At 40.2% G+C, this 20,708-nt stretch overlaps 1 protein-coding gene and 1 long non-coding RNA gene across 9 annotated transcripts in view; both read left to right on the top strand.

Annotated features, from left to right (window-relative positions):
• The window catches only part of LOC139756098 (nucleosome assembly protein 1-like 1), a 78,406-nt gene that overhangs the window by 34,460 nt on the left and 23,238 nt on the right, over positions 1-20,708 (top strand). For all 8 annotated transcript variants that reach the window (XM_071675163.1, XM_071675165.1, XM_071675158.1 and 5 more), the window contains 5 exons: positions 886-990; positions 2,961-3,139; positions 3,277-3,571; positions 4,382-4,529; positions 8,654-8,821. In XM_071675163.1, coding sequence (XP_071531264.1) covers positions 886-990; positions 2,961-3,139; positions 3,277-3,571; positions 4,382-4,529; positions 8,654-8,821 — 895 coding nt within the window. The remainder of the gene's footprint in view (positions 1-885; positions 991-2,960; positions 3,140-3,276; positions 3,572-4,381; positions 4,530-8,653; positions 8,822-20,708) is intronic.
• LOC139756099 (uncharacterized) lies at positions 9,360-18,720 on the top strand. The gene is made up of 2 exons (XR_011714260.1): positions 9,360-13,358; positions 16,708-18,720. It is a non-coding gene; the product is annotated as an uncharacterized lncRNA (long non-coding RNA).

The raw sequence follows: 20,708 nt of genomic DNA, 5'->3' as shown, positions 1-20,708 counted from the left end.
GGCTGTTTGATCAGACTGTTTAATGGAAACAGATGAAAATTCTTTAAAGTGTAACTAATGGGGTTATGTGGGCTCTGTCCTTGGTTGACTTTTTTAATAATTTGCTGAATAAAGTTAACTTGTTTATTCCATGGATTATTTGTCTTCTTACAAGTTAAATTTTGTGTGTGAATGCATGTGTGTATTATTTTTATGTATAAGTTGAATATCAAAACATGCGCACAAATATTTGTGTAAGGGAGTCAGTAAATTTTTACATATTGAGATGGTTAAGCATGTACCACCCTGCTTTGATTGTGGGAAGTAGTATACAAGATATTTTAAAGATATGAAAATTACTTCAATATTTTTTCAACTTTTTTATTTCGTGATGTATTTTGGTTGATTTCTATGGGATTTGCTTCACTGTTTGGTGAGCATGTAGTTATTTTTTAATCTTAAGAAGTATAACATGTCTTAGACGGTAGTGCAGCAGGTAATCCCTCCCATATTTGTTTTTCTAATGCATGCAGGACCTAATCACCTAGGGTGATGTAACATTGTTCCATATGTTCATTGCAAACTTTGACTCCTATCAAATGGCATATACTGTAGTCTGAAGTAACTTACCATTGGTGTAGGTTTAGATTATTTCTTGCAGAAATTCAATTTTTCACTGGTTTTGTTGACAGGCAGTTACAGATGTAAAGTTAGTGGTTAAGTTACACCAAGTCATTCATATGCCAAATTTTTATTTATTATTTTTACAATTATTAGTATTGTAGAATTCAGTTTTACTAGTTAACACTTAAGATTTAGAATTGCTTTAACTTTTCCAGTAAGATAGTCATGATAACTAATTGCAATGAGTACTCACTTTCACAATATGTTGCTTACATGTTTCAGTCCCTGCCTGTGGCTGTTAAAAGACGTATAAAGGCATTAAAAAAGCTACAACTCCAGTACTGCGAATTAGAGGCTGAGTTCTACAAGGAGGTTCATGCTCTAGAGGTGAGTTGTCAGAAAAGCCTTTAAAAGATTATATAATTGGTGGTAATTATTAATGAATTATGATTGTCTTGTTTGTCAGTTTTAAAAATTGACTTTGATTGGTGGGCAAGGATTTTCAGTGTATATTTAGATCAAGTTGAGGTGCCTGAGGATTACCTGAATGCATATATAGCACCATTGTATAAATACTAGTGGGATAAAGGTGAGTTTTCAAACTATATAGGTACAAGTTTGTCGAGTGTAACTTGTAAGTTGTATGGGAGGATATTGATTGAGAGGGTGAAGGCATACATAGAGCATCAGACTAGGGAGGAGCTTTGTGGTTTCAAAATTGATAGAGGATTTGTGGATCAGATGTTTGTTTTGAAGAATGTGTGGAAAATACTTTTAAAAAATGGATTTGTATGTGGTATATATGTATCTAGAAAGAGCATATAATAGGGTTGATAAAGATGCTTTGTGGAAGGTCGTAAGAATTTAAGGTGTGAGAGGAAAGCTGCTAGAAGCAGTAAGTTTTTATCAAGGGTGTAAGGTTTGTGTATGAGTTGGAAGTGAGGAGAGTAAATGGTTCCTTAGTCAAGGTTGGTCTGTGGTAGGGTACTTGATGTCTCTATGGATGTATGTTCAGTTTGGTTATTGATGGGATGATGGAGGCCAAGTATGCTCTTTCTTGGGAATGCGAGGACCTGGGAAGTAAGTCAGTTGTTTGCAGATGTTACAGCACTGATGGTTGATTTGAGTGAGGAACTGCAGAAATTGGTGACCTAGTTTGGAAGAGTTTGTGAAAGGAGAAAGTTGAGAATGAATGAGAATAGAGCCAAGATTATTAGGTTTTGCAGAGTTGAGGGACAGGTTAATTGGAGTGTGAGTTTGAATGGAGAAATGTAGGAGGAAGTGAAATGTTTAGCTAACCAGGGAGTGAACATAGCAGCAAATGGGACCATGGAAGTGGAATCAAATCATGGCGTGGAGAGGGCGAATGTTCAGGGAGCGTTGAAGAATGGTGGAGAGAGATGTTATCAGGGAGAGCTAAAATGGTATGTTTGAAGGAATAGTAGTCACATAAATTTTATATGGATGCAAGGCATGGGCCTTAGAGTAGAGTGGTTGTGTTGGAAATGAAATGTTTGAGGACAGTATGTGGTATGAGATAGTTTGATGGAGTAAGTAATGAAATGATAGAATAAATGTGCGGTAGTGTGTTGAGATAGCAAAACGGTAGGCTGAAATTGTTTGGACAGTGGAGAGAATGTGAGGTTGGACAATGGAGAGAATGAGAGGAAATGTTGACAAGAGCATACATATGTCAAGTGGAAGGAATAAGGAGAACTGGGAGACAAAATTGGTAGTGGAAGGATGGAGTGAAAAAGATTTTGTGATCGGATCTTGAACATGTTGGAGGGTGGAAAGCTTGCATGGGATAGAGTGATTTGGCATGATGTGGTATAATGGGATCGACATGCTATCAGCATACAGAACCAGGGAGTGTAAGGCTTCCAGGGTAAACCATGGAAAGAACTGTTGGGTCAGGTTGTGGACAGCTCTGGTTTGGTCCATTACATATGACAGCTAGAGAATGTATGTGGCCTTAATTCATCTGTTTCTGCCGTTAATGTGGGAGATGGCAATCGGGTATTATGAGTACCTATCTTTGTGTCTGATGCCCATTCCTGTAGGGCTCTCCCTCAAGGGGATGGCTATGGTAAGTTTCCATAACTGGTGACTCCAGTATGTCCCACATTATAGGCTTTAGTGCGGCACCCGTAACAGGCCACTGGCAGAGAGCAGCTGTAGCACAGTGTTTTCAGAGGCTCCTACTGACTGCTTCTACTTAACGTCCAAATGTGGATATTTTACATAGAATTTAGTTCTGTTAAATGAATTATTGAACTTATACATAATTTTGTACTCCAGATTTCCCAGGATTGATTTATGTGAAGCTCTTTATGGATTTGTGCTGTAAATTGCAGGTTAAATATGACAAGATGCACCAGTCTTTATATGAAAAACGCAGGCAGGTAGTAAATTCTGAATATGAACCAAATGATGAAGAATGTGACTTCTCCTCTGATAATGAGGATGAGGAAGATAAAAGCCTTAGTAAAGACATGGAAGAAAAGGCGAAGATTGATGAAAAAGAAGAATCTAAGTAAGTTTGATTTGTTTTGTTGAATTTATCATATATATTATGGAAATAGCAAATAGGCATAATGGAATGTATTTTTTAATCATTAGAATTGTGAATATCTTACATCATGTATGGTAAATAAGTTTCAAATTTCCCAGGGTGCATGATTTCGACGAAAACACCAAAGGCATTCCTGAGTTCTGGTTGACTATCTTCAAAAATGTAGACCTATTAGCAGAGATGGTGCAAGAATATGATGAACCAATAATGAAGCATTTAACAGATATCCAGCTAAAGTTCCATGATCAACCAATGGGTTTTACCTTAGAGTTCCACTTCAATGAAAATGAACATTTCACAAACAAGGTTCTAACGAAGTATTACGAAATGAAGTGTGTTCCTGATAAAGAAGATCCCTTTGGCTTTGAGGGACCAGAAATCTTTAAGTGCAAGGTAAGTTTGGATATTGATAGATTACCTACATTGACAAAGTGATCAAGGCCTTGTGACTACTTTAGTGCCCGTTGCAATGACGGAGCAAGTGCTTTAAGAATAAAAATTAAGACTTCTTATCCCTGGGGATGGGGACAAAGAATACTGCCCTCGTATTCCCTGCATGTTGTTGAAGATGGCTAAGAGGTGCAGGAGTGGGTGGATGGAAGTCTCCCTCCCAGTTTTACTTTCCAGAAGAAGGAACAGAGCAAGGAGCCAAGTGGGGAATCTTTCCTCGAAGGCTCTGTCATCTGTTCTTGATGCTACCTCGCTCATGCGGGAAGTGGTGAGCATTTAAAAAAAAAAAAAATTGTAGTTATGTAACCACAAATCCTTTAGGAAGAATGTGTTCTGACAAGCACACTTCTCATGTGTTAGTGCCAGACTGGGATTAGGGTGATTAACATTCTCTCTCTTTCTCTCCTCTCTCTCCTCTCTTTTTCTCTCCTTCTCTCCTCTCTCCTCTCTCCTCTCTTTTTCTCTCCTTCTCTCCTCTCTCTTTCTCTCTCTCTCTCTCAGAAATGTGTTTTGATTTTGGTTGATTTTTCTATTTCTGAAACCCATGCCAAGTCCTGTTGCCTTAAAGGGTTTTTACTGTCCTTGTTTTTTCAGTTTTTATGAAGGTAGCTTTTAGAGTCAGCTTTGTCCAGTAGCATTATATTAACTACATGAATAAGGGGTAAAAGTTGACCTTCTTATTTGGAAATATTGTTTATTCCTCTGAAGTATCTTTCAGATTTTTGCTGTAAGATATTGTCTAACACTTTTCAGGGTTGTACCATAGACTGGAAGAAGGGCAAGAATGTAACGGTAAAGACAATCAAGAAGAAACAAAAGCACAAAAGTCGAGGGGCTGTTAGGACTATAACAAAGACTGTACAAAATGATTCCTTTTTCAACTTCTTCAATCCTCCACCAGGTGAGTAAAATTATCAGTAGCTGTATGCTTTCTCAGTTTTCTTTATTACATTTGGAGAGAGGGCTTAAATTCATATAGTGCGGCAACAAAGATAAGGGTTAGAAATCCATTGTCAGTTTCTCTAATACTTTTCCAGTATGAAGCATTAATATCCATATATTCATTTTTAATGATGTAAACAATGTCCAATTTTTTCATTTGAAATATAGGAAAAGTAATGCTTGAGATATGGTAACAGTCCAGAGGTATTCTAAAAACTTTAATATTGTATTTTTTACAAGATTTTTTTTTTTTTTTTTTTTTTTTTTTTTTTTATACTTTGTCGCTGTCTCCCGCGTTTGCGAGGTAGCGCAAGGAAACAGACGAAAGAAATGGCCCAACCCCCCCCCCCCCCATACACATGTACATACACACGTCCACACACGCAATATACATACCTACACAGCTTTCCATGGTTTACCCCAGACGCTTCACATGCCTTGATTCAATCCACTGACAGCACGTCAACCCCTGTATACCACATCGCTCCAATTCACTCTATTCCTTGCCCTCCTTTCACCCTCCTGCATGTTCAGGCCCCGATCACACAAAATCCTTTTCACTCCATCTTTCCACCTCCAATTTGGTCTCCCTCTTCTCCTCGTTCCCTCCACCTCCGACACATATATCCTCTTGGTCAATCTTTCCTCACTCATTCTCTCCATGTGCCCAAACCACTTCAAAACACCCTCTTCTGCTCTCTCAACCACGCTCTTTTTATTTCCACACATCCCTCTTACCCTTACGTTACTTACTCGATCAAACCACCTCACACCACACATTGTCCTCAAACATCTCATTTCCAGCACATCCATCCTCCTGCGCACAACTCTATCCATAGCCCACGCCTCGCAACCATACAACATTGTTGGAACCACTATTCCTTCAAACATACCCATTTTTACAAGATACAACACTTAAATGAGAAAAAACATTATTTCCAGTATGGGAAAAAATGAAATCTGTATAGTTCATATTTAGAAAAACCGCTTGGTGTTAAAGAATTTGCAACTTGATACAATGATTGTAAAGAAATATACATGGGGAAACTGAAAATGGTACACATCAAAAAAAAAAAAAGAAAAATTAAGAAATATAGAAATAGTGCAGTATCAGTAATATGTATTGTACAAAAGATATTGTAGGACTGCTAGATTCTGTTATGAAAATTCAGAATTTTTTGCTCATAAACACATTGGCTTATACTTCAAAGGTTCTTTTAGTGATGTGAACCTCAAAACATAGGAAATTTCTCTTAGGTAGATACCCGTGATATTTTTAAGAAATATGGTCTGTTTCCTTTTACAGGAAGTATAAAATGTGTGAAAGATTAGAACAAATGGGAGCATTGGTGGAAGGGGAAGTGATAACACTGGTTTTGATAAAGTGTGGAGTAGATGGATTGAGTATTTTGAAGGATTAGTAAATGTGTTTGATGATAGATTGACAGATATAGGGTGTTTTGGTTTAGGTGGTATTTTTTTGAAGAATGTGTGAAAAATTCTCAGGCAAAGATGGCTTTGTATGTTGCACTTACAGATCTGGAGAAGACATATGATAAGGTTGATTGAGATGCTTTATGGAAGGTATTAAGGATATATTGTGTGGGAGGTAAACTGCTGGAAGCAGAGAAGTTTTTATTAAGGGTGTAAGGCTTGTGTTCAAGTAGGAAGAGAAGAGTGAAGGTAGGTTTGCAGCAAGGGCGAAGGAGGTAAATGTAAGTGTCTTGGAGAGAAGAACAAGTATGCAGTCTGTTAGCAATGAGAGGACCTAGGAAGTGAGTCAGTTGTTCACCAACGATACAGCACTGGTGTCTGATTCAAGTTGCCTTTGATGATATAGCATTGGTGGCTGATTCAAGTGAGAAACTACAAAAGTTGGTGAATGAGTTTGGAAAAGTGTGTAAGGAGAAAGTTTAGAGTAAATGTGAATAAGAGCAAGATTTATTAGGTTCAGTAAGGTTGAGGGGCAAGTGAATTGGGATGTAATTTTCAGTGGAGAAAAATAGGTGTAAGGGAAGTCTTTTAGATATCTGGGAGTGGACTTAGCGGCAAATGGAAGTGGAAGTGTCACGGGGTGAGGGAGGGGGCAAAGTTTCTGGGAGTGTTGAAGAGTGTGTGGAAGGAGAGAACATCTTGGAGAGAAAAATGGTTATGTTTGAAAGAATAGTAGTTTCAACAGTTATGTGGTTGCAAGGCACAGGCTACAGATATGGTTTTATGCTGGAGGATGGTTGTGTGTTGGAAATGAATTATTTGAGGACTATAAGTGGAGTGAGGTAAGTAATGAAAGGGTAAGAGAGATGTGTGGAAATAGAGTGTGGTTGAGAGAGCAAAAGAGGATGTGCTGAAATGGTTTGGGCATATTGAGAGAATGAGTAAGGAAAGATTGACAAAGGATATATGTCAGAAGTGGAGCGAACAAGAAATGGGATACCTAATTGGAGGTAGGAGAATGGAGAGAAAAGGATTTTGAGCAATCAGGGCCTGAAAATACAGGAGGGTGAGAAGCGTGCAAGGAGTAGAGTGAATTGGAGTGATGTGGTATACTGGTGTTGACGTGCTGTCAGTGGACTTTCTCAGGGCATGTGAAATTTCTTGGGTAAACCATGGAAAGGTCTGTGTGGCCTGGATGTGGAGAGGGAGCTGTGATTTCAGTGCATTATACATGACATCTAGTGACTGAGTGTGAATGAATGTGGCCTTTTGTTGGCACTACATTGCTGAAGTAGGGGGTGCCAATGCTGTTTCCTGTGGGGTGGGGTGGCACTAGGAATGATTGAAGGCAAGCTGGAAACCCTCCCCTTTATTTCAATTTCTGAAAGGAAACACGAGTCAAAGGGGGAGGGCTCATCTTCCTCATAGGTTCAGATTTGGGTGTCTGAATGTGTGTGGATGTCACCAACGTGAGAAGAAAGGAGAGAGCAAGTAGTATGTTTGAGGAAAGAAACCTGGAATGTTCTGGCCGTGAGTGAAACGAAGCTCAAGGGTAAAGGGAAAGAATATCGGAAAAGTCTTGGGAGTAAAATTAGGGGTTGGTGAGAGGATGAGCTAAGAAGGAGTAGCACTACTCCTGAAGCAGGAGTTGTGGGAGTGTGTAATAGTGTAAGGAAGTGAATTCTAAACTGATGTGAGTAAAACTGAAAGTGGATGTTGAGGGATGGGTGATTATTGGTGCTTGTGCATCTGGTCATGAGAAGAAAGATTTTAGGAGGCAGTTGTTCTGGGAGCAGCTGAGCAAGTTTGTCAGGAGTTTTGGTGCACAAGAACTGGTATTACTGATGGGCGATTTAAATGTGAAGGTGAGTAATGTGGCAGTGAGGATGTACTTGTGGTATTCAGTGTTGTATTCGTATGTGAGTAGGAGAGATGGCCAAAGGGCATTATTAGATAGTGTTAATTTATGAGAGACTTGGATGTCAATGTGCTAAGAGAGAGAGCTGGTGGGATGCCTGATCACTATCTTGAGATGAAGACTTCTTGAGGTTTTCAGAAAATATGAGAATGTCGGGGAAAAGTGTGTGATGAGAGCAAGATCAAAATAATTACACATCCTCTTTACTTTTAATTATAAATCTTGGATTCACTTAGATTGACATTGTTTTAATTGAAATTCAAAGTGTGTATAACTTTTTTGAGACACCCTGTGTATAAGTGAAGGGGATAGTGGAGAAAATACTTTTCGGTTAATTCCTGCATGTCGTAAAAGGCAACTAAAAGGGATGGGAACTGGTCTGGAAATCCTCCCCTCCAGTTTTTACTTTTCCAAAAGAAGGAACAGAGAAGGGGGCCAAGTGAGGGTTTTCCCTCTAAGGCACATTCCTCTGTTCTGGACTCTACCTTGCCAATGCAGGAAACTGCGAATATGTATGAAAAGAAAATATGTCTCAGGTAAGTATATGATGAATTTATGTAGGGGGAAAATGGGCTTTTAGCATTGTTTGGTATATACATTTGAAGGACAAAGTTGTTCGATATCAAAGATAGAAATGTTGGTGTTAAATTTCTTTTGAAGTATTAATTGCAAAAGTCAAAGATAGTAGTTTCTTTATATTCCTGACATCTCCTTTTTTCTTCGGTTTTCAGTTCCTGAGGACCCAGATGAAGACTTAGATGAAGATACCCAGGCACTTTTGACCGCGGACTTTGAAATTGGTCACTATATTCGAGAACGAATTATTCCACGAGCAGTTCTGTTTTATACGGGAGAAGCTTTAGATGATGAAGATTTTGAAGAGGAAGAGGGAGAGGAAGGTGAGTTTTTTCAAAAATATTTATATGATATGTAGGTGACTGGAGGAAAAGTTGACATTGGAAAAGATGGATAGATTCACTTTGATACTTGATAAGGACCAGAGATATTTTTCTTGAAGGTGCTAGAGGAATGATTGGTGATGAGATGAAGTAGAATTCTGAGTAGAGAGGCTGTGAATGGAGATGTAAGTCACCTTTGATCTTAGTGTGGAAAATGAAGAAACAAGAAGTCCATGAATTGCTGTGGTATTGATTTCATAGTTTTATATATGTATTTATATATATTGTACTTAATCGCCGCTTCTTGCATCAGTGAGGCAGTGCTAGGAAATGAAGAACAGCTCATCCACACACATATATACATGTATGCCCACACATACATATACATATCCACAGATATGTCTGGGGTAAACCATGGAAAGGTCTGTGGGGCCTGGATGTGGATAGGAATCTGTAGTTTTGGTGCATTACCCATGACAGCCAGTTTTTTTTTTTTTTTTTTTTTTTTTTTTTTTTTTTTTTTTTTTTACCGGGAATAGCAGTGCTGATTCCTGTGGGGTGTGTTGGTGCTGGGAATGGATGAAAGCAAGCAAGTATGAATATGTACAAGTTTATATGTGTGTATGTTCATATATATATATATATATAAGTGTATGGGCATTTATGTATATGCGAAGCGTCTGGGGTAAACCATGGAAAGTTTTGTGGGGCCTGGATGTGGAAAGGGAGCTGTGGTTTTGGTGCATTACACATGACAGCTAGAGACTGAGTATGAACAAATGTGGTCTTTTTTGTCTTTTCCTAGTGCTACCTCACGCATGCATGATGGGGGATGCTATATCATGTGTGGCGCGGTGGCAATGGGAATGGATGAAGGCAGTAAGAATGAATATGCACATATGTGTATATATATGTATATGTCTGTGGAAGGTATGAAGAGTATATGGTGTGGGAGGCAAGTTGCCAGAAGCAGTGAAAAGTTTTTATCGAGGATGTAAGGCATGTTTACGAGAAGGAAGAGAGGAAAGTGATTGGTTCTCAGTGAATGTTGGTTTGCGGCAGGGGTGTGTGATGTCTCCATGGTTTAATTTGTTCATGGATGGGGTTGTTAGGTTAGGTTAGGTATGTTAGTGGGTATGTTTGAAGGAATAGTAGTTTCAACAATATTATATGATTGCGAGACATGGGCTATAGCTAGGGTTGTTTGAAGGAGGGTGGATGTGTTGAAAATGAAATGTTTGAGGACAATATGTGGTGCGAGATGGTTTGATCGAGTAAGTAATGAAAGGGTAAGAGAGATATGTTGTAATAGTTAGTTTGTGGTTGAGAGAGCAGAAGAGGGTGTGTTGAAATGGTTTGTATGTAAGGAAAGAATGAGTGAAGAAAGGTTGACACAGAGGATAAATGTGTCAGAGGTGGAGGGAACAAGGAGAAGCAGGAGACCAAATTGGAGATGGAACGATGGAGTGAAAAAGATTTTGAGAGATTGGGGCCTGAACATGCAGGAGGGTGGGAGGCATGCAAGGAATAGTGAATTGGATTGATGTACACTTGGGTCAACATACTGTCAGTGCACCGAACCAGGGCAAGTGTAACGTCTGGGTTTAACCATGGAAAGGTCTGTGGGGCCTGTATGTGGATAAGTAGTTGTGGTTTCGGTGCATTACACCTTACAGATGGAGATACAGTGCGAAGAAATGTGGCATTTTTTGTCTTGTTTTCTTTGCACTATCTTGCTGATGCAGGGGGTAGTGATGCTGTTTCTTGTTGAGCAGGGTGGCACTGGGACTGGATGAAGGCAAGCAAGTATATGTATATGTGCGTGTATGTTATGTATATGAGCGTGCATGTATATATGTAAGTATATGAGCGGATGTACCTTTCTTTGTCTGTTTCTTGACTTCCTTGCTGATGCAGAAAATGGCAGCCAAGTATTATGAAATATATAGGTAATTATTTATTATACTTGTTTGCCATTTCGCACATCAGTGAGGTAGCGCCATGAAACAAGGAAAGACCCATCCACTCGTGTACACATGCACCCACAAAGTACACACACATACCTTTCCATGGTTTACGCTGGACATTTCACATTCCCTGGTTCAGTCCATTGATGCTGTGTTAACACCAGTATACCACATCATTCCAGTTCACTCTATTCCTTACATGCCGTTCACCCTTATGCTTTTTCAGGTCCCTGTTGCTCAAACACTTTTTCATTCACTCCATCCTCCCACCTCCAGTTTAGTCTCCTGGTTTTTCTTGTTCCCTCTACTTCTGACTCATACATCCTTTTCGTCAGCCTTTCCTTGCTCATTCTTTCCATTTTTCGAAACCATTTCAAAAGACCCTTTTCTCCTGTCTCAGCCACTCTCTTACCCTCATTACTTAATCAGACTACATCACACCACTTATTGTCCTCAAACATTTCATTTCCAACACATCCACTGGCCTCCTTACAACCCTATCTATAGCCAATGCTTCGCAACAATATGATATTGTTGGAACTTCTGTTCATTCATACATGCCCAGTTTTGCTCTGAGGTAACATTTTCTCTTTCCACACATTCTTCATCGCTCCCAGAACCTTCTCCACCTACAACACCCTATGACTCCCACTTCCATGGTTCCATTTCTTGTCAAGTCCTCTTCCAGATACCTAAAACGCTTCTACTCCAATTTTTCCCCAATCAGACTTACCAATTAACTTGTCCCTCAATCTTGCTGACCCTGATAACCATTTTTTTCATTCACATTCACTCAACTACCTCTTTTTCACACATTTCCAAACTAAGTCACCCACTTTTGCAGTTTCTTGCTCAAATCATCCACCAGCACTGTATCACGACAAACAACTGACTCACTTTCCAGGCCCCTCTCATCCCCAACAGACTGTATACTGGCTCGTCTCAGCATAACTCTTGTATTTACCTTCCTAACCACCCCATCAATAAACAGGTTAAACAACCGTGGTAACATTGCACACCTTTGCCACAGACCAGCCTTCACTGATTATCAGTCACTCTCTTTCTTCCTACTTGTACACGGGCCTTACACCCTTGATTAAAACTTCTCTGCTTCTAGTAGCTTACTTCCCCCACCACAAAGACCTTCCACAAAGCATCTTACATTCCTTCTCCAGATCCATAAATGCCACAAATCCACATATTTTCCTAAATATTTCTCATATTATTCAAAGAAAACACCTGATCCACACATCCTCTACCACTTCTGAAACCACATTGCTCCTCCCTAATCTGATGCCTTCTATATGCCTTCACCCTCAGTTAGTACCCTCCCATATAATTTTCCAAGAATACTCAACAAACTTATGCCTTTGTAGTTTGAATATTCGCTTTTATACCCTTTGCCTTATACAAAGGCATTATGCATGTATTTCTTCAATCATCAGGCGTTTCACCTTGATCCATACATACATTGAATATCCTTACCAATCAACGACTTGGTCACTCCCTTTCTTAATAAATTCAACTCCAGTATCATCCAATCCCTCCGCCTTGTCGGATTTCATCTCCCACAAGGCTCACCACCTCTTCTCTCCACCAAACCACTCCCCCTGACCCTTTCACTCTGCATACCACAGTGACCCAAAGACTGTGCATTTGCCACTCTTTCATCAAAAATTTTACAATCCTTCAAAATACTCACTCCATCACTACCTGTTTATCACTTCCCCTTTCCCTTTTACTTTCTTGTCTCGCACATTTATTTACCTGCTTCTGAAACATCTTTTTATTCTCCCTAAATTTTAATGATACTCTCTTACCCCATCTCTTTTGCCCTCTCTTTCAACCCCAGCATCTTCCTCTTGACTACCTGCCTCTTTTTCTTATAGCACAGTCATTTGCACTAGCAAATTTTACTTGCTATACTTTTAATCTGCCCACCTCCCACCTTTCTCATGCCATGTGCATCTCTTGCAGATGTAATCACTGCTTTCCTAAATACCTCCCATTCCTCACCCATGCCCCTCTCTTCCTTAGCTCCTACCTTATGCCATTTTGTACTTGGTATTTCCTGGTATTTCATCACACAAGTCTCCTTTCCTAGCTCACTTACTCTCATCACTCTCTTCCTGAAATTGTCTCCTTTTATTGAAAATCTCTGCATATCTTCACCCTTGCCTCATGTATAGATATGCTTGGCAAGGAGTCTGCATGGAAAATAACCAAGATTCAACTGTCAGACAATACTGTCAATCAGTGAATTGAGGATAGGTCAGCTGATATACATCTTCACCTTGGAAAGAAAGTTTATCAGAGTAACAAGTATGCTTTGCATCTGGAACAAAGTATAGATGTAGATAAAAATACTTGGTTACTTTTGTTCGGTACATTGTGTAATAGAGTATTATTGAAGAGTTTTTTGTGGACCACTCAGAGACCAAACAACAGTTGTTGCAGTAACAAATGCCTTGACAGCTACATAAAATCTAAGGGCATTAGATGTAAAGTTTCTATGGGACTCTAGTGATGATTCGGCTGGCAAGCAAAACAGTGTATTTGGATTTAATAAGGTACTTTCACCCCTGGGGATAGGGGTGAAAGAATACTTCCCACGTATTCCTCGCGTGTCGTAGAAAGCGACTAGAGGGGACGGGAGCGGGGGGCCGGAAATCCTCCCCTCCTTGTATTAACTTTCTAAAATGGGAAACAGAAGAAGGAGTCACGCGGGGAGTGATCATCCTCCTCGAAGGCTCAGAGTGGGGTGCCTAAATGTGTGTGGATGTAACCAAGATGTGAAAAAAGGAGAGATAGGTAGTATGTTTGAGGAAAGGAACCTGGATGTTTTGGCTCTGAGTGAAACGAAGCTCAAGGGTAAAGGGGAAGAGTGGTTTGGAAATGTCTGGGGAGTGAAGTCAGGGGTTAGTGAGAGGACAAGAGCAAGGGAAGGAGTAGCAATACTCCTGAAACAGGAGTTGTGGGAGTATGTGATAGAATGTAAGAAAGTAAATTCTCGATTAATATGGGTAAAATTGAAAGTTGATGGAGAGAGGTGGGTGATTATTGGTGCATATGCACCTGGGCATGAGAAGAAAGATCATGAGAGGCAAGTGTTTTGGGAGCAGCTAAATGAGTGTGTTAGCGGTTTTGATGCACGAGACCGGGTTATAGTGATGGGTGATTTGAATGCAAAGGTGAGTAATGTGGCAGTTGAGGGAATAATTGGTATGCATGGGGTGTTCAGTGTTGTAAATGGAAATGGTGAAGAGCTTGTAGATTTATGTGCTGAAAAAGGACTGATGATTGGGAATACCTGGTTTAAAAAGCGAGATATACATAAGTATACTTATGTAAGTAGGAGAGATGGCCAGAGAGCGTTATTGGATTACGTGTTAATTGACAGGCGTGCGAAAGAGAGACTTTTGGATGTTAATGTGCTGAGAGGTGCAACTGGAGGGATGTCTGATCATTATCTTGTGGAGGCTAAGGTGAAGATTTGTATGGGTTTTCAGAAAAGAGGAGTGAATGTTGGGGTGAAGAAGGTGGTGAGAGTAAGTGAGCTTGGGAAGGAGACCTGTGTGGGGAAGTACCAGGAGAGACTGTGTACAGAATGGAAAAAGGTGAGAACAATGGAAGTAAGGGGAGTCGGGGAGGAATGGGATGTATTTAGGGAATCAGTGATGGATTGCGCAAAAGATGCTTGTGGCATGAGAAGAGTGGGAGGTGGGCTGTTTAGAAAGGGTAGTGTGTGGTGGGATGAAGAAGTAAGAGTATTAGTGAAAGAGAAGAGAGAGGCATTTGGACGATTTTTGCAGGGAAAAAATGCAATTGAGTGGGAGAAGTATAAAAGAAAGAGACAGGAGGTCAAGAGAAAGGTGCAAGAGGTGAAAAAAAGGGCAAATGAGAGTTGGGGTGAGAGACTATCAGTAAATTTTAGGGAGAATAAAAAGATGTTCTGGAAGGAGGTAAATAGGGTGCGTAAGACAAGGGAGCAAATGGGAACTTCAGTGAAGGGCGTAAATGGGGAGGTGATAACAAGTAGCGGTGATGTGAGAAGGAGATGGAATGAGTATTTTGAAGGTTTGTTGAATGTGTCTGATGACAGAGTGGCAGATATAGGGTGTTTTGGTCGAGGTGGTGTGCAAAGTGAGAGGGTTAGGGAAAATGATTTGGTAAACAGAGAAGAGGTAGTAAAAGCTTTGCGGAAGATGAAAGCCGGCAAGGCAGCAGGTTTGGATGGTATTGCAGTGGAATTTATTAAGAAAGGGGGTGACTGTATTGTTGACTGGTTGGTAAGGTTATTTAATGTATGTATGACTCATGGTGAGGTGCCTGAGGATTGGCGGAATGCGTGCATAGTGCCATTGTACAAAGGCAAAGGGGATAAGAGTGAGTGCTCAAATTACAGAGGTATAAGTTTGTTGAGTATTCCTGGTAAATTATATGGGAGGGTATTGATTGAGAGGGTGAAGGCATGTACAGAGCATCAGATTGGGGAAGAGCAGTGCGGTTTCAGAAGTGGTAGAGGATGTGTGGATCAGGTGTTTGCTTTGAAGAATGTATGTGAGAAATACTTAGAAAAGCAAATGGATTTGTATGTAGCATTTATGGATCTGGAGAAGGCATATGATAGAGTTGATAGAGATGCTCTGTGGAAGGTATTAAGAATATATGGTGTGGGAGGCAAGTTGTTAGAAGCAGTGAAAAGTTTTTATCGAGGATGTAAGGCATGTGTACGTGTAGGAAGAGAGGAAAGTGATTGGTTCTCAGTGAATGTAGGTTTGCGGCAGGGGTGTGTGATGTCTCCATGGTTGTTTAATTTGTTTATGGATGGGGTTGTAAAGGAGGTAAATGCAAGAGTCCTGGAAAGAGGGGCAAGTATGAAGTCTATTGGGGATGAGAGAGCTTGGGAAGTGAGTCAATTGTTGTTCGCTGATGATACAGCGCTGGTGGCTGATTCATGTGAGAAACTGCAGAAGCTGGTGACTGAGTTTGGTAAAGTGTGTGGAAGAAGAAAGTTGAGAGTAAATGTGAATAAGAGCAAGGTTATTAGGTACAGTAGGGGTGAGGGTCAAGTCAATTGGGAGGTGAGTTTGAATGGAGAAAAACTGGAGGAAGTGAAGTGTTTTAGATATCTGGGAGTGGATCTGTCAGCGGATGGAACCATGGAAGCGGAAGTGGATCATAGGGTGGGGGAGGGGGCGAAAATTTTGGGAGCCTTGAAAAATGTGTGGAAGTCGAGAACATTATCTCGGAAAGCAAAAATGGGTATGTTTGAGGGAATAGTGGTTCCAACAATGCTGTATGGTTGCGAGGCGTGGGCTATGGATAGAGATGTGCGCAGGAGGATGGATGTGCTGGAAATGAGATGTTTGAGGACAATGTGTGGTGTGAGGTGGTTTGATCGAGTAAGTAACGTAAGGGTAAGAGAGATGTGTGGAAATAAAAAGAGCGTGGTTGAGAGAGCAGAAGAGGGTGTTTTGAAATGGTTTGGGCACATGGAGAGAATGAGTGAGGAGAGATTGACCAAGAGGATATATGTGTCGGAGGTGGAGGGAACGAGGAGAAGAGGGAGACCAAATTGGAGGTGGAAAGATGGAGTGAAAAAGATTTTGTGTGATCGGGGCCTGAACATGCAGGAGGGTGAAAGGAGGGCAAGAAATAGAGTGAATTGGAGTCATGTGGTATACAGGGGTTGACGTGCTGTCAGTGGATTGAAGCAAGGCATGTGAAGCGTCTGGGGTAAACCATGGAAAGCTGTGTAGGTATGTATATTTGCGTGTGTGGACGTGTGTATGTACATGTGTATGGGGGGGGGGGGTTGGGCCATTTCTTTCGTCTGTTTCCTTGCGCTACCTCGCAAACGCGGAAGACAGCGACAAAGTATTAAAAAAAAAAAAAAAAAAAAAAAAAAAAAAAAAGGTACTGAATGTTGCCATAAACATTGTTACTATCAAGGCCGGAGCTCTGAGCATCCATCATTTCAGTGTGCTCTGAAGAAATGGGATTGAAATATCACTGTGTATTGTTTTATTCAGGAGTTAGATGGCTTTTGTGTGGACAGGTGCTAACCAGGCCTTTCAAGCTGCAAAAAGTGAAGGCATTTTTAGCAATCAGTAAATCTCTCCTCACTGAGCACCTCAACAAAAGTAATTAGCATGTAAATCGTGCATATTTAGCAGATATCTTCAGTCTTCTGAACAGCCCGAGTGAACACTTGCGAACAAGCACCTCGTATTCCAAGACAAATTTAAACAGGCGACATTCAGTTGAGGATGGAATTTGGAGCTTGTTTCCACTGTTAAACAGTGTGGGCGATGTGGACATAACAGATGCAGGTGAAATTCAACATACATGCTATTATTGAGAAATTCAAAAAATATATCTCAAATATCAAGGAGGTGTGGGATTGGGTTTATGATCCATTCAATATTTTGTATTGGGAAGGGGGTTTTCTCACAGGAATGGTTGAGAAGGAATTGATTGAGCTGTTTGCTGACAGAATTTTCAGCTGTACTTCAAATAGTCACAAAGTTTCTGGGCACATTCTGTGCACAAGCTGTGTCAGTGTGTCCTGTCCTTGCTGCAGCTGCATTAGATATCCTTGTCCCACATCCACAACTTGTGCAAATTTGTATTCCCAATGCTGACGGAAGTGAAAATGAAGTATCTTGCCAAACTGAAACCTTCCTGAGACATGTAAGTCTGCCATTAAAAACTGCCATTTAAACTTGATCATCTTTGCAAGAAGATGCAAATTCACCTCGCTTTAACACATGGCTTAAATCAAATATGTATATTCCCAAGACTGTAACTTGTAAGTTCATTTATATTTCTGAGCATTCAAGCATTTACGTACTTTTGAAAGCTGGCTGGTTATTGATATCTGTTACATGTTTGCTTTGGTTATAATCTGGTCATGCTGTGTTCACACATTGTTAATATATATTGCAGAACATTAGATATTTGCATTCTTGGATGCTTAAGCCTTAAGCTAGTTTTGTAAGTCTATGATTTTATATTGATAAAGTCTAGTCTTACAGAGTCAAGAGAGCATATACATTTATAAATGAGAAGAAAAATGAAGAGAGAAGAGTGCTTGGGAACAGCTTGAGTGAGTGTATAAGCAGTTTTGATGCAAGATAAGGTATTAGTGATGGGCCATATGAATGTAAAGTCTGTAATGTGGCAGTTTAGATTATGATTGTGGGCTTGGGGTATTCAGTGAGGTGAATGAAAATGGTGAAAAGCTTGTAATGGTGTGTGCTGAAAAAGGATTGGATAGTTGGGAATACTTGGTTTGTAAAGGGACATCCATAAGCACACATGAAGTAGAAAGAGCAGGTATTATTGGGTTACATTCTAATTGGTAGATGAGCAAAGTACTCTTTGACATGAATGTTGAGCCTCTGAAAACACCATGCTAGAGTTGCCCTCTGCCAGTGCCCTGTTAAAATGCAGTGCCAGAGTCCTTCAGCTACGGAGACTTTTGCAGTGGCCACACCCTTAAGGGAGTTCCTGAAGGGAACAGACATCAGAGATAGATTGATAGTGAATGGTGAGAGGGGCAACTGGTGGGATGTCTGATCATTACCTGGTGGAGTTGAGGATGAAAATTTGTGGGGGCTTTCAGAAAGAGAAAATTTTATAGGTTCAAAGAGGGTGGTGAAAGTAATTGAGCTTAGAAAATAGGCCTGTGCAAAGAAAGTGTGTAGAATTGCAAGATATGAAAGTAAACAGTTAGGGTAGTGTATGACAAATGGGAACCATTCAGGGTAGCAGAGCTAGATTATTGAGGGAAGTGTTTGATATGTGAAAGGTGAGAATATGAGAAAAGGTATTGTGTTGTGACAGAACTAAGTTGCTTGTGGAAGATGGAAATGTGTGTGGATGCTACTTGAAGGGAAGGAATGCAGGTAATTCAGAAATGTACAAGAGGAAAGTGCAGAGGCTGAAAAAGAAGGCAAATGAGAGTTGGGGTGAGCAGGTATCGGCAACTTAAGGGAGAATAAGAAAATTCTTTGAAAGGAGGTTAATAGTGAGAGAAGAGCAAGGTAAATGGGAACATCAGTGAATGGGGCAAATGGGGAAGTGGTAACAGGCAGTGGTGAGGCGATGGAGTTAGTAATATTAAGTATTGCTAAAAGTTTCTTATGAGTGTGGCAGGTAGAATGTTTAGGATGGGGAGGTATGCAAAGTTAGTCATGGCAAGTGTTTGTTGAAGGTAAAATGGTGAGGTAGATGGTGTAATAGTTGAATTCCTCAAGAAACGGTGTGTCTGTGTCATATGGAAGTGTGGTGATTGAGAGACTTTTGATATGCACAGTGCATCATGTTGGAGAGGAAGTATGTATGTTTTACGAGTGGCATATTTTGTTTAAATCAGGATTTTGCATTAAAGAATGTGTGTGAGAAATACTTAGAAAAACTGAAGGATTTATATGTGGTATTTATGGATTTGGAGAAAGTGTATGATTGATAGAGATGCTTTGTAGGTGTTACAAATGTATGGTATGGCAGGATAGGTACTATTAGCTGTGAATTTTTTATCAAGAGTATAAGGCATGTGTGCATGTTAAGTACAAAAGATTTCTATCAAGAGTATAAGGCATGTGTGCTTATTAAGTACAAAAGAGGATGAATTCTTCCAAGTGAATGTGGGTCTTTTAAGGGTTTGTGATGTCACCATGTCTGTTTAATTTGTTTATGGATGGGATGGTGTAGGAAGGAAGTGCAAGTGTCTTGGAAAGAGATGCAGGCTGTAGGGAGTCAGGAGACTTAATAAGCACATCAGTTGTTTGCTGGTGGGAAATTTGAGTGAGAGGCTGTTGTCTGAGTTGTCTGAGTTTGGTCGAGTTTATGAAATGAGGAAGCCGAAGGTAAATGTGGATTATAGTAAGGTTATTAGGTTTTACAGTGCATAAATGCAATTGATTTGAAGTGTGAGTTTGAATGGAGAAAACTTGTAATTAGGGTGTATTAAGTGACTAGGAGTGGAAATGATAGTGAATGGAATCATGGAAGTTGAGGTGGATTAGGTTGTGAAGGTTCTGTGAGCATTGAGGAAAGAGTTTACTATCAGAGAGGGCAAAAATGGGTATGTGAAGGTGTGATAGTCCCAACAATGTTGTGTATGTTAGGTATAGGCTATAGATGAGAATGCATGCAAGCATGTGAATGGAAATGAAATGTTTGAGGATAACTTGGTGTGGGGAGGATTGAACAAGTAAGTATTGACTGGGTAAGAGAGGTTTGGTAATACATTGTGTGATAGAGCTGAAGTTGCTGAAATGGTTTAGACATGAGGAGGAGATAAGCGAGGAGCTGATAAAGAGGATGTCTGTATCAGAAGTGGAGAGGACAAGAAGAGGATGGAGTAAATAGGATAATGAGTGCTCAGGGCCTGAACATGCAGGAGGTTGAAAGGAGTGTGCAGGGTGGTGGACTGGAGCGATGTAGTTTGCAGATGACATGCTGTTACTGGACTGAACCAGAACTTACTAAGCAGCAAGGGGAAACTACAGATCTGTGTGTCCTTGGTTGTGCTTAGGGGGGCTGTGTTCTCGTTGCATTACATATGACAGCTGTAGAATGGATGAGAGCAAATGAGGCATGTTCTTCTGTTCCTGGTGCTACATTGCTTCTGTGGCAAATGGAGAACAAATATGAAAGATATAAGATGATCTGAGAGAAACAGCCAGCAGTTTCCCCTTATATTAGATTGATGTTGTGGACAGGGACTAGTCGAAATTTCATCTCATCTCTGTGTAATCATTTTGATGTATTTGAGCAGAAGATGATTAGGAAGATGATTCCTTGTGGTTGGTTTCCGTAGTTACTGTGCTTTCATTTTTCAGGCATTGCACAGGTAAAGGAAGGTAGATGATTCATGGAAAATTAGTCTTAATGACTACATTGTAGAA

Source organism: Panulirus ornatus, chromosome 20 (genome assembly GCF_036320965.1).
Source record: "Panulirus ornatus isolate Po-2019 chromosome 20, ASM3632096v1, whole genome shotgun sequence".
Classification (NCBI taxonomy): Eukaryota; Metazoa; Arthropoda; class Malacostraca; order Decapoda; family Palinuridae; genus Panulirus; species Panulirus ornatus.
The sequence above is the reverse complement of the archived record's forward strand: the minus strand, read 5'-3'. Positions and strand labels throughout refer to the sequence as shown.